General features: G+C 38.5%; 1 protein-coding gene and 3 long non-coding RNA genes across 5 annotated transcripts; 2 read left to right on the top strand and 2 right to left on the bottom strand.

The window, feature by feature from the left end:
* Positions 1–182: 182 nt before the first annotated feature.
* On the top strand, positions 183–2,256 carry LOC130686118 (uncharacterized). The gene is made up of 5 exons (XR_008999814.2): positions 183–867; positions 940–1,053; positions 1,111–1,360; positions 1,421–1,490; positions 1,580–2,256. It is a non-coding gene; the product is annotated as an uncharacterized LOC130686118 (long non-coding RNA).
* LOC130686120 (uncharacterized) lies at positions 2,239–3,590 on the bottom strand. Of its 2 annotated transcripts, XR_008999819.2 has the most exons (4): positions 3,472–3,590; positions 3,218–3,410; positions 3,034–3,159; positions 2,239–2,954 (listed from the first exon to the last, which is right to left on the bottom strand). It is a non-coding gene; the product is annotated as an uncharacterized LOC130686120 (long non-coding RNA). The 2 variants fall into 2 exon arrangements; XR_008999818.2 differs by having other exon boundaries at positions 2,239–3,159.
* A 2,254-nt stretch (positions 3,591–5,844) lies between these two features.
* On the top strand, positions 5,845–8,194 carry LOC130686150 (uncharacterized). Its single transcript, XM_057509440.2, has 9 exons — positions 5,845–6,044; positions 6,142–6,251; positions 6,353–6,437; positions 6,519–6,677; positions 6,762–6,918; positions 7,006–7,223; positions 7,311–7,436; positions 7,562–7,713; positions 7,780–8,194. The coding sequence occupies exons 1-9, from the start codon at positions 5,910–5,912 to the stop codon at positions 8,021–8,023; spliced, it is 1,386 nt and encodes a 461-aa protein (XP_057365423.1). The 5' UTR covers positions 5,845–5,909; the 3' UTR covers positions 8,024–8,194.
* Positions 8,195–8,871: 677 nt separating this feature from the next.
* LOC130686192 (uncharacterized) lies at positions 8,872–22,028 on the bottom strand. The gene is made up of 3 exons (XR_008999829.2): positions 21,888–22,028; positions 12,577–12,646; positions 8,872–9,398 (listed from the first exon to the last, which is right to left on the bottom strand). It is a non-coding gene; the product is annotated as an uncharacterized LOC130686192 (long non-coding RNA).
* Positions 22,029–23,012: the final 984 nt, after the last annotated feature.

Below are 23,012 nucleotides of genomic sequence, written 5' to 3'. Positions count from 1 at the left end.
CTGAACTTTAAAAGGCCATGTTATGCTAAGTTATAATAGTTAATGTTTAAAACTGCGCAGATCTTGTATACCTTGTAGAGAAAAACATAGTTCATTTTTTAATTTTTCGAAATTTTAACTTCCGGTTAAAGATCCGGTTTGAAAATGCTTAATAACTCACTATCTGTTGGTCTGCACAAAAAATGACCGACATTTTCGTAATCCTCGTGAAATTTGGGGTCGAATCCATGTGTCAGTAGAAAATACCCGAAAATCGTCAAAAAGACCCAGACCCCGGACCTTTTGGTCAAATTGGACTTTTCGCCAAAAACGGTTCAAAATAGATCAGACACACCTAAAATTTCATGGGGATCATGAAAATCGTATTCGTTTTGTTGTGGGCTCAGTATTTCTGGAGATATAGGCTACTTCCGGTCATTTCCGATAATTTTTTTTTTCAATTTCGCCAAAACTAAACAATGAACATTAATATTCCAAACATTTTAAGCATGTTAATCATAAGTGTAATGGTGTGCCGGCTTTTTTCGTGTTTATTTTGCTATTTTACTACTGGCTGATCGTGCAAGTTGCTTGTCTACGATATGTTAAGCGCTGTGTCCTGCAACGATATAGGCTACTTCCGGTAAATTTTTGTTTCAACTTCGCAAAAAGTAAAAAAGAATGAACATTAATATTCCAACGATTTTAAGAATACCGAAAAGACAGGAAAGAGGAGCGAATAAGGCGATTGATTCCGGAAAGAAAAACTAGATGACGCAATGGCGAATTGCTATTGTTGTGTGATTACGAGTAATGAGTGAAAAACTGTGTTTGAAATATTCGTTAAGTTTTGTTGTACCTAAAGGAAAATTCAGCTGAAACCTATCGGTGCGTTGTTATCACCCAGTATTTAATCATTGTAAGGGCAACCCTCAAAATTAATTGTTTTGCATGTAACAGGTAATTCCTTGTTATCGGCTCCCGATCAAGCTGGTGAAATTAAAAAGAAATATCTTTGCAACCCTTGTCAGTTGCTTACCAGTATACATACTCTAGTATGTGACTTATTGATTGGTACTTAAATTTTTGTTACTGTTACGACAAAAAACTGATCTTATCATTGTGCTCAAGTTCATAAACTGTAACCGGAAAGGAATTGAAACTGGGGCAATGTCAATGTGAGGAATTCAGTGGAATATCACCACCTCATTCTAAATCCCTTTGCCCATTTCAACTCCTGACAGTTCCAAACTGAAAAGTGTAGCACATTACTCTATGTTGTGGTGCCAACGATTAAACACCACAATTCAGTAGCCTTCATGTCATTTCTACTTAATCAGCCAACACAAAAAGACGTGGGCCACAGCATCATCACTTCTTGGTATTTAAAGCTTCTTTCCTGTCTATTTTTTCTTTTAAAAAATTTTATATCCCATAATAGGACTGTCTGATCTGTTCTTCTACCAGAAAATTGCCTGGCCTACAATTTTCTATGTCTTGAAATAACTGATGTAAGTCAAATTACCTTCTAGGTTAAAGTTTCATCAATAATCATATATTCCTCATCTAATAACCCATTTTATTCATGTTTATCATTTAGAACTATTGTATTCTCCTGTTCAGTTCCATGGAAAATTGATCATCAAGATTCTAAGAGATCTCTTCAAGATCTTTTGCTCCATCTTCGCCGGCCGCCCAGTCTTCGCCTCGCCCGTCGCCTCGTCTTCACTTTGCCCGTCGCCCCGTCTTCGCCTCGTCCGTCGCCTCGTCTTCATTTTGCCTGTCGCCCCGTCTTCGCCTCGCCCGTCGCCCCGTCTTCGCTTTGCCCGTCGCCTCGTGGTTGCCGTGTCATCAAGTCGCCGTCGTGGTATCGTTGTATTTTGTTTTGCTTTTTTGTGTGTCGTGTAATTAACCCGTTGGCTGCCACGCCTCTTTGCTCCCCTTTTTTTTTTAGCTTGATAGGGACGGGCCGCGCTGCTCTACTCCACGGTCTATGTGCCGTGGGGTGGAGCAGTCGCCACTGCCCAAGATTCGCCGTAAGGCGCACAGGCAATGCACCACAGGGCCTCCCTTTGCAGATACGATGCTTGGTTGCCAGGGTGTGCATTCCCGTACTGGTTTCCAACATCGTGTCACCCCGGACCATTGTGTCCCCTTTGGTCGCGATCCCTCTGATCGCGATGTAGTAACCGTAGATTTTGAGGCGTGGCAGCCAACGCGTTAGTTAAGTGTATTTGTTGTATATGTATTGTACTTTATTGTGAAATGTAAAATGTAGCGGAGGAATTGTGGGTGGAAGGAGGGACAATAAAGTTGTTTTACGTATTTCACGAATTTATTTATTTTTTATGAACATACTTTACATCTGAGACGGGGATCGAACCTTGGGCCTTTAACATACTGATCAGGTGCTTTACCACTAAGCCAATTGATCTGTTGTTAGTTGAACTTCCCGATCCCTAATATCCTTGTTTGCATTGTAATGAGGTCGATAGTTTTTCAAAAGCAGAACGATGGTAATATCAAGCTATGGTGTACAGGTACGAGATTCGCCAAGTACACCAAGTTAAACTGCAGCAGCACATATTTCTCTAGTAATTTAACTCATACAGGAATCGAACCTCAATCCTTCGGCATGATATGCCGATGCTCAACCACTGAGCCATGATTCACATATAAAATTTCTACTTTTCCTGGTTAATGAAAGGCAAGATATGTACACTTGTGATAACAATGTAGCCACCATAATAATATAGCAATCAATTGAAACATTGTAACACTTTATTGGGAATATCAACCCAATCTTTTTAATTAGTAATCCAATGCTCTACCACTGAGCTATGGGTGATGTTTGAATATGTTGCTAACTGTCTTTGTCATTTTTGGAGCAACATCTGGACTTGGAATATATTTAGAAGCCAACGAAATGAAGCGCCCTGACAATCATTCTTTATTTGTTGTTGAATGTAATGCTCCTCCATGGGAATATTAAAACATTTAATTGTACTATCAATGGAAAATTAACACGCACAACAGAAGGCACCTGATACTTACAACTATATTTGTGAAGAGGATGAATTACTATTTAAAAGTAGGAATTAGATTATCCAATAAAACATTCACAATCTCAAACTGGAAGCTTTACGTTCTGGAATGTATATACTGAAACCAGATGGTGAACTAAAGCAGAATTACATTAAAATGTTGTATACATCAAAATAGTATATGCTTAATGAACCTGAAAGCCGGTTGTTGAATGGAAATGCAGAAACCATTAGTCTTCACCTTATATCATGCATAGTTCTGCTCGTACAATGACTTTATCCAGAATGATACAACATGAGACCTAGTTTTCCAGAGGGATGTTAGCATTACCTTATCCTAAGCACAACTGCAACAGCTGACATTTTATGTGCGGAATGAAGCAGTGCCTAAATTGCACAAGGATTATAGGAGTGAATGAAAAAAAAAAAAACAAAGAAGTAAAAGTACTGTTCAGACGAGGTCAACTCAAATACACTTTTTCAACTGTTCAACGAAGTAAACAATGAGAATCACAGGACACAAAAGAGCAGTTCGCATCCGACATTATAGTCTTGTGAACCTACAGCGCCATCTTATGGAAATAAAGTAAGGCCAAGTTTTAAAAGCTTGAGAAAATAAGCCCGAGAAAATAAACCCGACTTTTCTTTTTTTTTTTTTTTTTGTTTTCAAAACCTAGTTATTACCTTATTATGAAACTTGCTGTTTCTTTGTTTCAAGCGCAGCTGCAAAGTAAATCCACTACTAGTGGCAGGACAAGGCGCTTAACATATCGTAGATAAGCAACTTGCACGATCAGCCAGTAGTAAAATAGCAAAATAAACACGAAAAAAGCCGCCACACCATTACACTTATAATTAACATGCTTAAAACGTTTGGAGTATTAATGTTCATTTTTTTTACTTTTTGGCAAGTTGAAAAATTTTTTTTACCGAAAGTGACCGGAAGTAGCCTATATCTCCCGAAATACTGGGCCCACAACAAAACGAATACGATTTTCGTGATCCTCATGAAATTTAAGGTGTGTCTGACCTATTTTGACCTGTTTTTGGCGAAAAGTCCAATTTGGCCAAAATCGCGATTTTTCCTGAACTATAGTTCAGGGAAATTTGCGATTTTTGACGATTTTCGGGTATTTCTTACTGACACATGGATTCGACCCGAAATTTCACGAGGATTACGAAAAAGTGGTTCTTTTTTCATTCAGACTAACAGATAGGGAGTTATTAAGCATTTTCAAACCGGAAGTTATACCGGAAGTTAAAATTTCGGAAATTTAAAAAATGAACTATGTTCTCCTTTACAAGGTACACAAGACCTGCATAGTTTCAAACGTAGACTATAGTAAATCAACATAATATGGCCTATCAAAGTTCTTAAAAGTTCAGTTTTCAGGTACGACTTGTATATCACCTTAAAGCACTACCACACATATAATAATCAAATGACATATTCCATGTAAATTTATCAGCTTCACACGATTACGCTGGTAAGTTTACATTATTATTAAATGAAAACCTACAGGACAAGCACAACCGTGATACAGCTTTTCAAAACAATGATTTTACTGACATGTGGCGGGCGTAGGTAGCTTGCGTGAGGGTGTTATCAGTTCGTTTTTACTACCACAGTACACCAGCAGAAGCAACGAAGGTACCCTCTGCACGGAAGAGCTTGAGCTCCGTACGTTAAGCTCCATTGATGGTGCTGAGACTGTACAGTACCAAATCGCCAGTTTGTTCCGGTATTTGACACGTTTAATAGCTCCAAACTTCATAACTGGAGCTTAACATATGTAGCTTACGTTGTTTTGCAAGTGCTACTACCTCCAGGAACACTTGAACACTTGAGTATAATAATAGGAAAAGGTTGTAATGTAAAGGTCTATAAACTTACTGAAGTAAACAGTAAAGCAGAAAACATGGACTGCGATGTTCAAGGCCGAAGAAACGCATATGGCTTTGTTACGCAACGCTATTTCACAAACACCTGTTTTTTTTTGTGTGTGTGTGTGTGTCGGTAATTTTGTAGACATGCCGCATTGCCATCTAGTGATAATTTTCCTAATTTAATGAAGACTCCACCTACTTTCAATTCGAACTCTGAACTTGAATAACTGGAACACATTCATTTAGGATATTCTTTGCTTGCTATTTTGAAAGTGTTTAGGTCGAGCGGCTCTTTGTCGAACAACTCAAAGGACAAGAATAAATCAAATCGAACATGATACGGTTACTACTTATATGTATATAAGGTTACCATCTTCATTGCCGGGACGCGTCTCAAACGGTTTCTTACCTTTTGAAATCGACATTATCAATGCTGACAGTTGGAACATGTTGTCAACAGCACTGCCGTGGAAGAGGGGTCATCAAAAAATTGCACTAGTGTCTCGGGCGATGAGTCGCTTGACGTGATCGGTATCGTTCAAGGATCAATAGTTCATGAAACACAGCAGTTAACAATTTAGTGCGACAGCTGGGCACTTGATTTCGATGCTCTTGTAGAATCCAATGCATCAATAATGAAGTGGGTAAAGGCAGAATTGCGTTGTCATAACGATTTGTCATCGTGACTCGAGTAAACGAATTAAAAGGCTGCCGATACAACTGGTGATCAATGTCAAAATCAAACAATTTCATTAAACTGCGTTCCAAACGGGTGCACGAGGTCAAACCAGAAAATCCGATATGAAATTCTACTCTGCACCGGCGTGATCACGTTCAATCACATAACAGTCACGATGGAAAAGCACCTCTGATGACCAGCTACTATTTAAGACGCGTACGCTGAGCACTTGCCATCCCAAATTTGACACGAGAATTGAGTCGACACAAGACGTTGGGAAAAAAAAAAAAAAAAAAAAAAAACCCAGCAAGATCACCATCATGAGATTCGTCCAGGCCTTTACAGCTACGGCGTTGATGGTCTACCTGTTTTCAGCTAAATGCGAAGGCAACATCAAGCAACGAAATCAAATGAAAGCCATGACCGGAGAGTATTTGAGGATCGTCGCTTATCACGTAAGTTCTTTTTTTTGTTTTTTGTTTTTTTGTTTTTTTGTTCTTCTTTTGATGTCGATCAATTCAAAACGATAGCCATCTCACGTTTGAATTAAAGGAGCCCCCCATTTTCTCAATCATCCGAAATGCAGCCAACGAGAGTCTCGTCCGCTACGTCGGTTTCCCGAAGGAAGTCTTCGATCTTTTGTCCAAGTCCATGAACTTCACGTCAGTCTCGATTTTTCGAAAACTTTGTTACGAACTATATAGACGGTAATCACACGCTTGCGATTATTATTTTTTTTTGTGCGATGAACGAACATACGCAGGTACTCGTTCGTGGAAGTCACGCCGACTATGGTGAAGCGAATAGGATCGATCGATGCTGCCATGATCGACCAACTCCTACAGAAGGTAAATCGCACAATATTATCAAAACGATGATGATTGCAATTTATTCAATCGTTATTACCGATCATCGTCGTCCGTAACAAGAACGCCGATATAAACGGACGGCTCATCACGCCCACTGCTGAACGCCTGGCCTACATGGATTTCACGACGGCTGTTTCCGTTTTCACGTTCGCCATGATCCAGCCGATGCCGCAGATTCACAACCGTTTCCTGGCGCCCATCAAACCGTTCCAGCCAACGGTAGACGAGCAAATTAAAAAAAAAAAAAAGATGAAATAGAAATAGAAATAGAAATTTTATAAACGACATTGGAAACACCGATAGGTGTGGTACCTGATATTCGTCGCGTTAGCCGCTACGGCGCTCACGTTGAGCCTCGTTAAAATTTGTGCTGGACGGGCCGTTGAAGGAAGAGGACAGACGAACGTGCAGGTGTTGGCAGACAACGCGTGGTACGCGCTCGTTGTCATCACATCGCAAGGTACACCGTTTTCCATAGAACAATTCTCTCGGTCATTAAAAAAAAAAACAAAAAAAAAACAAAAACAACGAGTTCAAAACATGACAGGGGGTTACATGCAGTGCAGTCGTTTATCGATGCGTTTCGCGGCCGGCTCTTGGTGTCTCATCGCTTTCGTCCTGGTCTACGCCTACAACAGCACGCTGGTCTCGTACATTTCGCTGTCCAAATACGAATCGGTGGTCAACACTTGGCAAGAGCTCGCAGCCAGTAGCAGTTTGCGAGTGACCGTGCCTAGAGGAAGCATTTCTGCCGATATTATTTTGGTCTCAATCAAATGATAATTTACGTTTTTCTTACTTTACTTTGAACTCTTCGATGTTTTTGATGCGTCATTTTTCTTTTTAAAAAAGAATTCGAAGACGGGAGCGTTGAAAACGCTGGGAGATTCTCTGAGACGCAACCCCGACGATCTTTTGTTGACCTTACCTGGCGAACTGGAAAGGGTTTTGCATTCAGGATGCTGCGCTCACGTCGAAGTCAGTTTAATCTGCAACAAAAACAAAAAAAAAAAAAAAAAAAAAAAAAAAAAAAAAAAAACAAAAAAAAAAAAAAAAAAAAAAAAAAAACTCATTTCGATTCAATTTTTGTTCGTTTTGTTAAGGTAAAGAGACTGGGAGAAGTGCTCGTGTACAAGAGCATGATGGAACACCAGGGAGAATGTCGTCTAACTATCGGCAAAGAACTCGATTACTCGCAAGTGTGGAGCTTTGGCGTAGCCAAACACTTGCCCCATCTTTCGACCATCAACAAGGGGTATTTAACAAAATGCGATGAGAACAATGAGCGACTTTCTACTACAGCTCTGAAATTGGACGATAGGCTTCAACGGATGCGCGAAACGGGCCTCTATTCGCAAATCACCAGGGGCTACTACAAATCGATCGGCAAGTGTTTGGCGAGGCAAGTTTATCGTCCAAAGACGAGCCAATTGACTCTTTACGACATGGCCGGATCGTTCATCGTCCTCGGCCTGGGCTGCAGCCTCTCTTTGATCACGTTCCTCGTTGAATTGTCGGTTGCGTCGCGTCTCCAAAAGACTCTTCTCGCACCTTCAGTTATTTAGATTTGATTTTTTGACTCTTTCAAAAAGTCATTCGTGTTTTTAGCTGAGCTTTAGTTTTCGTGTTTGTTCAAAACTATGGACAACTGTCGTGATCCCAACTGCGACGTTGATTTCAACTGCGCTTGGCCCGAATTGCATTCAGCGTTAACTATTAGATTTTCCTTCTGTTTGATGTTGACGTGTAAGCGGGGGCAACAGTCAACGTCAGGTAGGAGGAATACGAAAATGAAGAAAAAAATAGAAAAAAAAAAAAAGAAATAAATACAAAATACAAAATACAAAAAGGCCGAGACAGTGAAAGATGAGAAAATGGTGAGGATCCGTGCGGGGGGATGACGGAAGCTCTATCAAAAAAAACAAAAAAAAAAAACAAAAGCCAAACGCTCACACTGAGTAATTATATCGATACGGAATCGTGTAACACCAGTTGGGAAAATGGATACCCGTTGAATAAGTTTCTCATCTTTAAAAATCAACGGAAAAAAAAAAAAAAAAAAAAAAAAAAAAAGAAAAAAAGAAATAAAAAGAAGAAGAAATGATGAAGTCTGATGATCCAGAGGCGCGCGCGTTCCAACGCAGCATTAACTGGCGTCTGTCGTGCGCCATGGAACGGAAAAAAAAAAAAAAAAAAAAAAAAAAGAGAGGGAGGGGGAGAAAAGAACAGAAAAGAACAGAAAAGAAAAGAAAAAAAAAAAAAAAAAAAAAAAAGATTCCGATCGATCCATCAAAGATGAAACTCGACTCGAGCTTTTCGGGAAAATGACGGACGTCGGTAAATGACGCTCGGCCATGATTCAACACTGGCCTCGGCTACTGTGGAATAAATAAAAAAAATAGTGTTGCTTTGCGTATTATTAAACATTATACATACGGAACGATATCGTAAAGAAAGAGGCCTATATGCACAACGATGTTGCCAGAGCCCGACATCGGTGCCCTACGCACACAACCACCGTGATCGATGGCTATTCGATTTTGCAGACGGCATCAGCGAACGTCGACCAACGAAAATGATGTAACACTAGAAAATTGAGTTTCGTACTTGGCGTAGTTGTGCGCAAGGGTCACACCGAAATCTGGATTTCAGTTGTTACGCCGAGTTTTTTTGCGGCCAAAAACCAAACCAATCCAGCCGTTTCTTCTTTTTTTTTTTTTTTTTTTTTTTTTTTTTAGTTTTTTTTTTTTTTTTAGTTGGCCACGATGAGACGTGAATCGTTGAAAATCTTCTTCGTCTCATTTTAGTTTCCTCGCCCAAGGTTTGATTGTTTTTCTTGTTCAAAATGGCATCATCCATTTCGCACAGAAAAAGCTGCACTGTGCTGCAACGCTATCTGACGGGCAGGTGAGGAACTGTGTCAAGCCTTTGGGCCATATCCTGTAAAAGACAAGGTAAAAAAAAAAAAAAATAAAATAAAATAAAATAAAGAAGAAGATGGAAAGGTAAAAGCGATGAGAATATACAACCAGGTAAAAAAAATAAAAAAAAAAAAAAAAGAAAAAAGTGGGTTCGCATCGAAAGAAGGAAAAAGAGAGAGAGAGAGAGAGAGAGAGAGAGAGAGAGAGAGAGAAACAGTTGAAGAACTTTTGTAGAATTTCATTGAATGTGATGGATCGTTTGGCGAGAAAGAAATAAGCAGCAACTCGAGACTTTGGGTGAATGGATTCACAACAGCGGCGGCTATACAACAGTTCTCCTTGCCAACCACAAAACAAAACAAAACAAAACAACACCAACAACACACACACACACACACACACACACAAAAAAAAAAATCAACTCGAAGAAAAAGAAATGAATCGAGAGAAAACAAGAGATGCATGGAGCGCGGCAGAATCTAGCCAGTCCGGCCATCAAGCCTCAAACGTCCCCTTCGTTTTTTTGTTTTTTTTTGTTTTTTTTTTTTTTGCCTTGCAAAGCTCAGACAACTTGTTGGATATATAAAAAAAAAAAAAAAAAAGAAAAAAAAAGAAAACAAGGTGTATTGTCTGCGTCCTATTCTGCGTGGGTGAAATGCCAAATTGGAAAATGTCAAAAATGATGGAGGATTCGTGTCTCTCTCTCTCTCTCTCTCTGTTGCATATAGCCTATAGGAGAGTTGTGTATATCCTATAGATCTTTTATGCCACGGCACGAATGAGATGCACACGCACTCTGTGCCGCAGACTTTTACGTTCATCATCGGCGAGTGCTGCAACCAATCGAAAGCAAAACAAAAAAAAAAAAGAATAAAATAAAATAAAATAAAATAAAGGAGGAAAAATCAAGAGAAAGACCATGCGGAATTTTCAAACTCGGGGTCCCCCGCCTGCCCTTTCACTTACGTGAGGAAATTGTAGAAAGCAAAACCCGACGTATTCGATGTCATTCATCATCATCGTTCCTTTTTATTTGAATTTTTTTTTTTTCCCTACGTAGTACGAGCTTTTTTTTGTGTTTTTTATTTTAAGAAACAAAGTAAAGTGCAATTTCCGCTGTAGAAGATGAACAGTGAATCATTACAAATCAAGAGTTTCGCTCGATCGAAGCCGTGAAAACGCGTTCAAACGAAGCGCAACATTTGAAACAAAAAAACAAAACGCACATTGTCTAGCCGTACTACAAGCGCGAATTTCGAATTTTCTGCCTATTGCTGCTATACATAGAATGTGGTGTTGATTATGCGCGTTTTTTGGAGGCGGCCAAAAAAAAAACAAAAAAAAAACATATGGGTGCTGGATAGATGGAAGGAAAAAAAAAAAAAAAAAAAAAACAAACAAAAACTCTGCGGCCACTGTCATGCCGCAAAGTTCCTCGTTTTGTTTTGTTTGTTTTTTTGTTTGCCTTTTTCTTTTTCTTTTTTCGACCATCGTTTCGGGCTTGATTAGAAAGGTGTAAAAAAAAAAAAAAAAAGGCAAAAGAAGAGCCGGGACACGTAGGCACGGCGCGCACAGGTACGTATCCATCTTTGCTTGGGGAAAAAAAAAAAAAAAAAAAAAAAAAAAAAAAAAGAAGAGATGACCGACCGCCGACGATTAGAACTCGAAAACCGACACAGTTGTGAAGTTGCCAGTTTGAAAAGAAGAAAGAAAGGCGTAGATGTGTGTGGAAGGCAGATCATATGGATAGAGAGAGAGAGAGAGAGAGGGGGGGGGGGGGGGGGGGCAGCAAAACAATTAACTAATAGTCCTATTTATGCAAATGCGGGCGGACATGTAGGCACAACACACCGCCACAGTTCTTTTTTTTTTTTTTTTCTCAGAGAAATTCTATGGCCGTCTCATTTTTTCTTTTTTTTTTTTTTTTTTTTGCCCAGTTTTTCTTGAACAAGACAAACGGTTTTTTTTTTTAGAGTGGAGAAAGAAAAGAAGAGCGCGCGCAGAGGGGGTATAATTATGATGCGGCTAACGAGCATACACGCACAGTTTCTTATCTCTTGAAAAAAGAAAAAAAATAAATAAATAAATAAAATAAAATAAAATAAATATTTGTTTTGAAGAGAAAGAAAAGGTTTTTCGACGAGTATGGACGTGTGTTCCATACGGTTCGCTGTTGTATAGAAGAAGAAGAAGAAGAAGAAGAAGGCCGCCGTAAAGAATCGATGCAAGAATGTTGGCTTCAAAACTCTCTGGACGTATATATCGAATGTAGATGAAAATTATAGCACTCAATCACCGTGTGCGGCTTTTTATTTTTTCCTTGATAACGATAAATCAAACATTCGCATCGCACGTCATTTTCAAAGAAACGGACTGCTGGATGCTGCTGCCGCTCCCCCCCCCCCCCTCCTCCCCATTTTTACGTGAAATACGCAAGCGCTTGCGTGGTCAAACACTGTCAAGCAAAACATTCTTTAAACGAGATAAAGGAACACGTAACACACCGTTCTTATGTTGCCTACACCTTTTTCTGCTTTCTCCGCAGAAAAACTCTTCTTCTCCCCCCATATCAAATCAATTGAAAAATGGCGGCTTGCGCAAAACAGGCGGCAGCAGTGTCCCGATATTGAAATTGGCAGAGCTGGACGTGTCAACCATAAGCAAAAGCAAATGAAAATTAATCGTTTGGAGGGGTGGGCGGGAAATGGATCTTTTCTTGAGTAGTGGCCACGGCAGCGTGGCGTGGGTGGAGTTGATGGCTGCTGCTTTTTTTTTTTTTTTTTCTTTTCTTTTTGGAGGGTTGGGGAAGGCGGAGGTGGTTGTAAAAAAAAATAGAACGGGCCGATATTCTAATAGGAGGAATGCGAGTCGGCAATAAGATTTGCGTTTCACCCCACAAAAGAGGCAAGAAGAAGGAGAGAGAGAGAGAGAAAAAATCAAATCGAAATTGAAGAGGTGAAAAGAACGAGAGAGAAGAGTCGACGACAAGAAGGAGGAGGAGACGGAGAAGAATTGTTTCAGACAAGTCTGGAAACTAATGAACAAATCCCGCCCTTGCCAGCAATATAAAAAGCCAAAAAAAAAAAAAAAAAAATCTACGACCGCAGCAAATCTGGAATAACATGTTTTGTTTTTTTTGTTTTTTGTTTTAAAAGGGAAAAAAAAAAAATGATGGAGAATTGCATTTCATAACTTACGTAGACACTCGCAGTGGGAGAAACACACGTCCGTCCATTTCGACAATGAAAGTCTCCTCCTTATTTCCACCTGAAACATTTGAAAAGAAAAGAAAAAAGAAAAAAACAAAACAAACAAATCATTTCAAATGAAAACCAAGTTTTATAAATCGATCAAAACAGTTGCACAATTTCAATCGTCTTTTCAACTTATGAGTTAGGAGCGACCGGCTAAAAGAAATTGATGATCAAGTCAACGACCTATCGAGATTTTTTTTTTTTTTGTTTGCTTTATTATTAACATTGACCTCATTTAAAGCTTCTTTTCTTTTATTAGTCAATGTTTTGTCCTTTTTAAAACATTTGACTTTAGCACAAAAAAAAAAAAAAAAAGAGTTCAAACAACTCGGTAAATTTCTATGGCATAAAACAAAAGAATCCCTCCTCCCCATTTAAAAATAAAAAAAATACAAAAAAAAAACACAATGGACATAAGGGAGGAGGAGTCGGGTGTAGGGAGACGAGAACAATCCGAAAAGGCGGGGTGATGTATCTCAGGATCTCAGTTCAAAATGTGAAATCGCGGGCCTCCATGAACCGGAAACAATAAGCCACATCAGTTAAACTATTTGACGTAGTTTCTTTTACCTTTTCGGAGGGATACACACACACACACACACACACACACACACACAAATAAAATGGTGGAGGGGGTTTGGTCGGGTCTCATTAAAACCAACAACTCGGAAAAAAAAAAAAAAAAAAAAAAAAATCCCTCCATTAAAAAAAAAAAAAAAAGAAGAAGAACAAGAGATTCTTTAGTGGATGTTGTCCAACTGATTTCCTTTTAATTGGTCGGAAGAAAAAAAAAAAAAAAAAAAAAAAAAAAAAAAAAAAAGGGAGCGGGTTGTTTGGCTATCGATATACGCGCAGGTGTGTATAGATGCCTGCCGATGGTTATATATCATCTCGCGAGATGTGGGTAAGGGAGGGGGGGGGGGGCAAGAATAGTTTGATTTATATCTAGAGACGTTTCACATATTATCCATCCATCAACGAGCAGCCCATAAGGAAGCTGCTCGTATTATTTAAAACGAAAAGAGAAAAGCCCCTGCTGCTTCGTTAAGGGGCCGATACGTGTCGAAGAGCTTCTTCAACACAGGAGGACGTCCAATGGCAAAAAAAAAAATCAATTCAAACTTGCAACAGACGGGGGAAGAAAAAAAAAAAAAAAAAAACTAATTCCTGTCGTTCACATCTGCCGCACGCGCCTCTCTTTTCTTATCACCTAGAAACGCTGCAGGTAAACGCATTATGACGTCATAGCCATTTATATTAGCGTTTATCTTTTCTTTGTTTTTTTTTTTGCATTTCGTCAACCATTCGAAACGCGTTTCACTGGCAAAACGACAGTTTTTCGTACGTCCGTTTTTTAAAATCAAAATTGGCCAGTACGTTTCTTTTTTTTTTCTTTTTTTTTTTTTTATTTAAAAAGGTGAGAGACGAGGAAAATAGATTTTTTTCAAAAAATAATAATAATAATAAAAGATGAAGGAAAAAAAAAAAAAGAAAAGGAAAAGAAAGAAACGTAAAGGAGTGTATAGAAGAAGCCCTTAGGTGGGGTGCTGAGGCAACCCTGTAATTTGGGGCCATCCGTGTCCGTCTTATAACTCACGAAGCAACAACACGGAACCCTAGCGCTGTGTTGTGTTGTGTTGTGTTGTGTTGTGTTGTGTTGTTTTTTTTTTCTTTTTCTTTTTCTTTTCGAAACACAAAAAAAAAAAAAATTTGTAAAAGAAAAAGAAAAAAAACATTGAAAATATTTAAAAAAAAACATATATATACAAAAAAGAGAAGAGAACGGAATTTTTCTTTGAAAAATTCTTTTTGGATTTTCAGTTTCTTTCAAATACGAGACGATATTTTTTGTTTAAAAAAAAAAAATAAAAAAATAAAAACAAAACAAAATGTGTTTTGGAACAAGCCAACAAATAACGCATAACAAGCTGAAAAGGACAAAGAGAAATGGTTTTTTTTTTTTTTTTTAATCCCAAAAAGAGATCAAACATTCCGCTGTTGGCCAAACTTGAAAAATTAATTTCGAAAAAAAAAAAAAAAAAAATCAAAAAAAGAAAAAAAAAAAGAAAAATGTGTCAAAACTGTAGAAAACAATTCGAAAAATCGGCAACATTTTGATTCGCTCATCGACATGGATTTTAGACTGTTTTCGTGCTCCGTTTGGCTGGCCTCTGCCCTAAACGAGCACCGAAATTCATTTGCATATAGAGGAGGAGGAGGAGGAGGATGGTACGTGAACACGATGCGCCCTGACGAGTGCGGCACAAAGAGAACGAGGCGCATGCCAGCACGTCATCGACGACATTGTTCGAATAGCGTCCACCATGCTCGGTAGCTATATATGTCTACGTTCTTATCTTTTTTTTTTTTTTTTTCTATTTTTTTTTTAAGGCTATTATAGACATTAGAACACATATTTCATACGTATAAATGGAAGCAAAGAGAATGTTCCATTTTTTTTTTTTTTTTATATTTAAAGTTCCAAAAAAAAAAAGAAAAAAAAGAAATGGAACACATTCTTGTTCTATTGTTTTTTGTTTGTTTTTTTCTGTTTTCATCACAGTTGTCTCGATATCGAAACATTGAATTACGTGTTGCAAACACCCTGCGGCACGGGCGCAACCGTCACGGCCCATTTATTACTCGTATCGATATCGAATCAAAACTCTTAATAAAAAAAACATTTCAATAAAAAATCAAAAAAAAATGTTTTTTGCGCAATAGAAATAAAAAAAAAAAGTGAGGTAAAGAAAGAAACAAAAAAAAAAAAAACGTAAAGTCGCTTACATTTTTCGTGCTTCAAAAAAGAAAAAGAAAAAAAAAAAAAAAAAAAAAAAAAAAAGGATCTTATGGGAGCGGGGCAAGGCTTTGCGCACAGCAGTATAGCACCGAGTGCAACGGGCCTAAAACTGCGTGTATTCCAACGATAGTGTACGTCACGCGGAGCACAGGCAAAAAGAAGGAGAAGAAGAAGAAAAAAAAAAAAAAAACACCATGAAAGAAAACTCACGAAGTTCTTTTTTTTTTTTTTTTTCTACTATAAGACGCGCTTGCCGCTCAACGGGATGCCGTCAGCGTAACAAAACACCCCGGTGCTTGTACATATATATAAATATTTCCTTTTTTTTTTTTTTTTTCTTCTTCTTCCTTTTTTTTACAGTTTGGCAACGCAACGGGGGTATTTCCAACTTTTTTTTTTTTTCTTCTTCTTCTTCTTTCTTTCTTTTTTTTTTTTTTTTTTTTTTTTTTGTTTCGTAATTTATTTCATTTTTTTTTTTTTTTTTCGAAATGGAAAAGATGTGAAAACATTCCAAAGTATTGTGTCGCATAGCCCACGCGCGCCATTTTCAAAAATGAAATTCCTTTTCTTTTTTTTTTTAACCCTCTATTTTAAAAGAAATAGTCGAAGGCGTTTCAAATGTGCGTTTCCAAAAAAAAAAAAAAAAAATCCGGACGTTGGTTGACTTGATATCTATTATGCAAAAAAAAAAAAAAAAAAAAAAGCGGGGAGGAGGAGAAAATGTTTATTCATAAAGCGGCGAACTTGTTGACCCTTTCTTAAAATGGTGTAGATACGCACTGGAGCGCCATGTTACGCACTCGTCCGCAGAAGCAGCGCCTCGCTGATGAATTATGCATCGCATAGTAGTAATAATAATAATCGTAATAGTTTCCAAAAAAAAAAAAAAGGAGGGAAAATATCAAAGGTGTCGGCAGGTGTCGCACACGACGATTCAGCCCGGCTAAAGTCACGATTTTTTTTTTTTTTTTTATCCATCCCACAACTTGTTTGCATCGTTCATGTCGCGTCGTTCCCGCTGCGTTGGTCATATGCTAAAATCCTCCCCCTTACCTACCCTACCTACCCCACCAGAAAAAAAGAAAACTAAACAAAACAAAAAAAAATAATAATAATTTTTTCTTTTTTTTTTTTTTTAATTTTTCGCCTACAATTTTTGGAAAAAGAAAACGGACAACGGCCACAGCTGTGGTCGTGTGCGTTTTCTTGGGGTTCCACGCAGCGATCGGGGTCCGCCGTTGACCCCGTGACCTCATCCGACGATAAATCTTTCAGCGTTTTGACACTGGCTCCTCGGGAGATGTCCTTTCCCCTCCCCCTCTTCGTCTTTCCATACCTACAATACACACACACACACACACACACACACACATACAAACGCACGCACACGTATATAGTTCACAAATCTCCGTGTGCGTAGAGAGAGATGCACTGGCCAGCCTAAAGAAAGATTCGAAATCCCAAGTTGCACGACATCCAATTGCGATGAGAAACAAAGTTCAGGACGAGGGATTTCGGCTGGACGCGAGGGGTAGAGACGCACCGGGACATTTTTGGACTGGCCGAGGGGGGGGGGGACCCTCGCATCTCGCTGCGGGATTGTTAAAGGGAAGAAGAAGAAGAAGAAGAAGAAGAAAAAAAAAGGTGAGCCATCTACCACCATCGACCATCATCATCTCTCCGGCCGTGTAACAAGGAGAGGGGGGGGGATAGAGTTTTGTGTGGCGAACAAGAGGAAACCAACAAAAAAAAAAAAAAAAAAAAAAACATATCTCTCTTCTTGTGATCTGTTATTTGTTACCCCCCTCTAACACACAAGAGCAGCTCCACTAAAATAATAAAACAAAAATGTATAAGAAGAATGTCGAATTCTTTTGATTTTTACTGACACATTTTTTTGTTTTTTAAATGAGTTTGCATTTACGAGAGGACAGCCTTTAAAAAAACAAAACAAATGCAAACCATTTGATTGGGATATCATTTTTCGCCATTCATTCAAGTCACCTAGACGATACATTCAATTCAATCAAATGCAAACTCGATTTTCAAATTCCCCCGACTTTCTTGCATCCAACACGAAAGAAAAAAAAAATGAATGGGGAAAACGAATTCCAATGTAGCAATATACACAACACACACACAAAAAAAGAATGTTAATAATGGACGACTTCAAAATGAAAAAAAAAAAAGAATAGAAAAAGGTTTAGTTGTTTAGTTAAACGAGAAAAAAAAAAAAAGGGGGCAGGTCTAGTCGGGTGCCTCCCCTTTGGTGTTTCAGGTGAGTTGTGGTGACGTGGGACAAGAGTTCCGATACACTCTGCTGCTATATATACCTAACTTCCATGTCCATCTTTTTTAAATAAATAACACCAAAAAAAAAAAAAAAAAAAAAATGCTCGTTTTTTTTTTTTTTACGGGTTTGCCTGGAACATTTTTTTTTTTTTTTCTACCTCGAAGCCACGGGTCCCTAAATAGGGCTCTCTTTGGGCTGCGCGCCCACGACATTACACGCGTCTATTGTACACAGCCCAAAAGAGAGAGAGAGAAAGAAAGAAAAAAAAAATTCCAAATAGACCCAAAACACACGATGATGAGTTCCATGCCCCCCCCCCCCTTCTCTAAAGAAAAAAAAAAAAAAAAAAAAAAAAAAAAGGGGGAAGGCAACGCAGACACACACAGAGAAAAAGAATAGAACGTCAAGGCAAATCACTTGCGCACAGAATCAAAAGAAATTGTGTATAAAAACTGATGGTCAACTCTTTTCTTTTCTTTTCTCTCTCTCTCTTTTTCAAAAGAAGAATTTCTTTTCCCTATTTTGTGTGTGTGTGTGTGTGTTGGGATAGGCAGTACGTGTACCTGAGTTCGGTGTATAGCGTCGCGAAGGGGCCCCCAGACGATAGTCAAAAGCTCCGAAAATCAGCAGGTGACCCTTGTCGATCCTTGTCAAACCAGCTCTTTTTTTTCTCTCTCTTTCTTTCTTTCTATGTATCGCTGTTGTTATCTATCTGTCTTGTTCCTCTTTTTTTTTTTTTTTTGGTACTTTCTGTGTGTTACTTGTACAAGTCTTTTTTTTTTTTTTTTCGAGTGTGTGTGTACCTTCCCCTTTTTTTTTTATATATATTTACGTGTGTTGGAACAACCGACTTCAAATTTCATCAATTTTAAGAAAAATGCATCCCACCTTGTTAGAATTTGTTAAAATAAAAGAAAGAAATTGCCGATCATTCGATTGACACGGTGATTAACCCGGAAGTTGCACGTCTCGATACGTGATGAATCACACAGGTAAAGAAAGAAAAAAAAAAAAAAAAAGATTTAAAATGACGTGGGGTGTAGGTAACGAAAACATCGATTTGTCATATTCACGGAACGGCTGCAAGGTACAAAGAATCGCGCAATCTGAATTTATGGAAGACAAGGTTAAAGGTCGTTGCGTTTCCCCCCCCCCCCCTCCTCCAGTTCTTTTTTTTTTGCAACATTAGGCCCAAGAGGGTGTGGCTGCCGGCCGTTGTCATCTTTGAAACTAAACGTAAACCCTTCAAATCAATCCTTTCGCCATTTTTGAAAGTTAAAGATCGGCTATAACGAAGAGACAAGGAATCTACACGTCAACATTCTTGTTCTCATCAATCAAAAGGCACAATTTCTTTAGATTGACATCGTCAATTTGCCTTTTAAAAAACAAAAAAACAAAAAAAAATACAAGTTGATGTTGGCTATCTTTATGGGATATAATGCGCATCTTCCTTTTCAAACTTTCGTTTCCCATTTGAAAGTTGGCGCAAGCCAAAACACAAAAGAGGATTTCCCCTTCTTTCTTCAAAAAAAAAAAAAATATTTTATTTAAAAAAAAAAAAAAAAAAAAAAAAACGAAGGGCCCTCCTCTGGAGGTGAATCGTCGTCGCTTCGGGTATATATTTCCCTTTTTTTTTCTCTTTTCTTTATATATTTTGCTTGGTTTAGAAGAAGAAGAAGAAGAAAAGAGAGAGACGCCCCATTGCGCTAGCGACGGGGCCACTGCACACATATAATATTGTACACCTCTCTCTTCTCTTTTCTCGCATTCGTTCTGTTTTGAGCCCTCGAAAAGAAAAAAAAAAAAAAAAAAGAAAAGAAAAAATGCCTAGTGAAAAAGAAATACACACTGCCGTCGAGTTTCAAGAAAATGGACGCGTCGAACTGCATTGGGCGCACAGCGAGAGACGAGCACATCTTTCTCTTGAATCTTTTTTTTTTTTTTCCTGATCATATTCTTTATCTGGCCTTAACCATCAACGTGTTTTCGGGAAACCACACGTTTCGAAAATAAGAAAAAATAGCACCTACACATTTTGATCCAAAACCCGTTCGTTTCTCTCATTTTGGACGAGAGACGAGCGACTAATATTCGTAAGAAAAATATATATATATATACACAAAGAGACGTTAAAGATTTTCAAGTACAAAAAGGAAAAAAAAAACTAACGTTGTTTACGATCGTTCGTAGTTGCAACATCGGAGGGTACAACTGGACGCAAAAGAAAATGTTAAGAAGACGCTCACGAAGATCTGCCTAAGCTATCTATACAGCTACACCTGTTTTTATGATACCCCCCTTCGTTTCTCGTTCTTTCTTCCTTTCGCCATTGATATAGGGACTGTGGTGGAGGGCCACCCTCCGTGGCACACCACGGCCGAAACGTATCAATATTAAACAGCATCGCATCGCCACCATCGCTACACACACCTCCACCATATACCACAGCGAGCAAGAAACAAACTTGGGATTTATATAGTACACACACACACACACACATACATGAATAAAAAAAAAGGTGGAGAAGAAAAAAAAAAAAAAAACCCCATCGAAAACAAATAAATAAAAACAAACAAGCTGCATCGACGTTCTTTTATGCATCCTATATGGTGTGTGTGTGTGTGTGTGTGTGTGTGTGTGTGTGTGTGTGTCTAGCAAAAGCGAGGGGATGCACGTGAAAGAAATACGTCTAAGAATAAAACATTTGGTTGGGAACTTGCGTTCGGATTCGATACAAGCGGCAGCAGGTGGTAGAACGTCTAGCCCTACATATTGGCTTGTTTTGGAACGTCAACTGTGTTTGGCCATCCACGAGAATGCCAGACAACAACAACAACAACAACAAAAAAAAAAAGTGTATGACGTTTGTCGATTCGATTTATCATAGGCCATGAAGATGTACACCAACAATCGCAAGTTCACCATCTCTCGACGCGTGACGTTGCATTTGAATAAACAAACAAACAAACAAAAAATGGCCCCACAGATCATGCAGACCAACGACCATCGTTTCTATCGAGTTCAAGAACGGGAAAATAATGAAATGGATAGCGATTCATTGACAGTCTCCAGCTTCATGTTCCATCATAATTCGGGACGTTGGCCAATCGAAAAAAAAAAAAAAAAAAAAAACAAATCAAAACAAAACGTAACGCGTACGTGGGTACGAGAGAATTCCTATATAAAAACAAAAGAATGACGTACTCTAGCCCCCGGACGGATGGCCGTCGCGGCTTACTGGCGTCAGCTGGAACTGGCCCGACATGAACAGAAAATGCGGCTGTCCGTCACGTCGCGCCGCTAAGCAAAAATCACGTCCGGTTTATGCGACGGGACGATCGGCCATCATCGAACTCGTACAAAGTGGTGAAAGGTGATTTTCTTTTTTTCTTTGAAAAAGGCATACGCTTTTTAGATATTCCAAGACGTGCATCTTTTTTTTTCAGATAGAAACAAATGAACGTCGATGCTATTCATCGACACGATTACCGATTGAAATTTGTTTTAAAGAATTGAAAATAAAAAAAAACGAGGGTTGATGAAAAATGGCAAAAGGATGTAGGCCGAGTTACGTACTGTTGCATTTAAAGCTAAACGTTTAAAAAAAAAAAATGAAAAGAAATGGGAGGGTAAGGATTTAAAAGCCCCCTTTAAAAAAAAAAAAGAAAAGAAAAGAAAAGAAAACTGAACAACTCGCGGATTTTTAGTGAACCCCCTGCTGATGCGACGAAATGAGTTGCCTTCATTTTCATGGCTGACTGATGTCCGTTGGAGTGGAAAATAGTTAGCCCTCTTTTTTTTTTTCTTTTTTTTCGAAAAAGGCGTGCACGTCAATGCAAACAAGATCGAAATCTCGTTAGAAAAAAAAAAAGAGTATCCTGGTGTGTCCATTATCTAACATCATTAAGACGAAAAGGAGGTAAAGACAAGTGGGACTTTGAATAGAGTGGGTGGAGATTGTCGTTTCCGGTATACGAAAAACAGAGAAAATCATTGAGAGAAACGTCTTTCAAAAAATGGCTGCCTGCGTACACCTCGTGTGCGACGCAGAGAACAAACATGGCGGCCATCGAGCCCGCCCAAAAATCAAGAGGACAGATACTGAAGGCGATACACGTACATAACAAAAAAAAAATGAATCAATCTAAATTGTCTTACCTTTGACAAAGAACTGTGGAACACAACAGGATGCGTACAACTAAAACTGCGACATTTTGAAACACTTGATTGGCAATAACGACTCAAAGTATGTTTGATCAACGAGCAATTCGGGAAGAAAGACGATTGTTGCACGGCCGACGTCACTGTTTCAACTGGACAACTATGGAAAATGGCGCGAATTAAGAAGATGAGGCAACAAAGTGTCCAATAGAAAAACAAATGAAGGGTGAAATGCAATCAGTCCAATTACGCACTACGGGGTTGATTCGTCTGCTCGTTTCTGAAGTCTTTTCTGTTGCCAACTAACTTGGCCCTATTCTTTTAATTGTTGAAGTCTTATTACGCAATTGAACCACGCGCAATCTCAACAAGAACAACAACAACAAAAAAACACACAATTTAATTTAAAACTAAAAGATGGATCATTTTTCAGGTGAAATGAAATGTGGCGCGCGTACGTCACGAGGTCGAAATCACGGCCAGACACAAATCTCATCACGAAAAGCAAAAAGAAGGCCAAAAAAAAAAAAAATGGCAATAACCGAGTGAAACGAAAAAGTTGAGAAATGTATGTGCATCAGGATGGGTCTATATAGGCGAAGAACAGCAACATCACATCGCAACGGGGGAAAACAAGATAGAGCGAGGTTTGACAGAACGCTCAGTCGGGGGTCCTCAGCAGCATGTCCTCGAAAAAAGGAAAGAGAAAAAAAAAAAACTATGGCGTTTTTTAGATTCCCCCCCCCCCCCCAATCTTCAAGAAGAAGAAGAAAAAAAAAAAGTCAGTTTTCTTTTATATACATATATATAAAAGAAGAAATAAAGAAACAAAACGAAAATGATCTACACAGTTGAGACGGGGGAGGTACACACAGACACAGACATAGAAAAAAAAAAAAAGGATTGTGGCGGGTGTTTTGAAAATGGGGAGTTTCGTACCGGTCGTCATGAAGATAATCGATTGGATTTTTTTCTTTCCTTTTTTTTTCTTGGCTAGTGAAATCGAGAAAAGAGACGGGAATAAAGGATTGCCAACTAAACATAGGACAAAAAAAAAAAGAAAAGAAAGGGTAATACATATTTAAAAAAATTCATAAATGAAGACATTTTGCGTTGCGAAAT

This window comes from Daphnia carinata, chromosome 2 (assembly GCF_022539665.2).
Source record: "Daphnia carinata strain CSIRO-1 chromosome 2, CSIRO_AGI_Dcar_HiC_V3, whole genome shotgun sequence".
Classification (NCBI taxonomy): domain Eukaryota; kingdom Metazoa; phylum Arthropoda; class Branchiopoda; order Diplostraca; family Daphniidae; genus Daphnia; species Daphnia carinata.
Note: the sequence above shows the minus strand (reverse complement) of the source record. Positions and strands in the feature narration are given on the sequence as shown.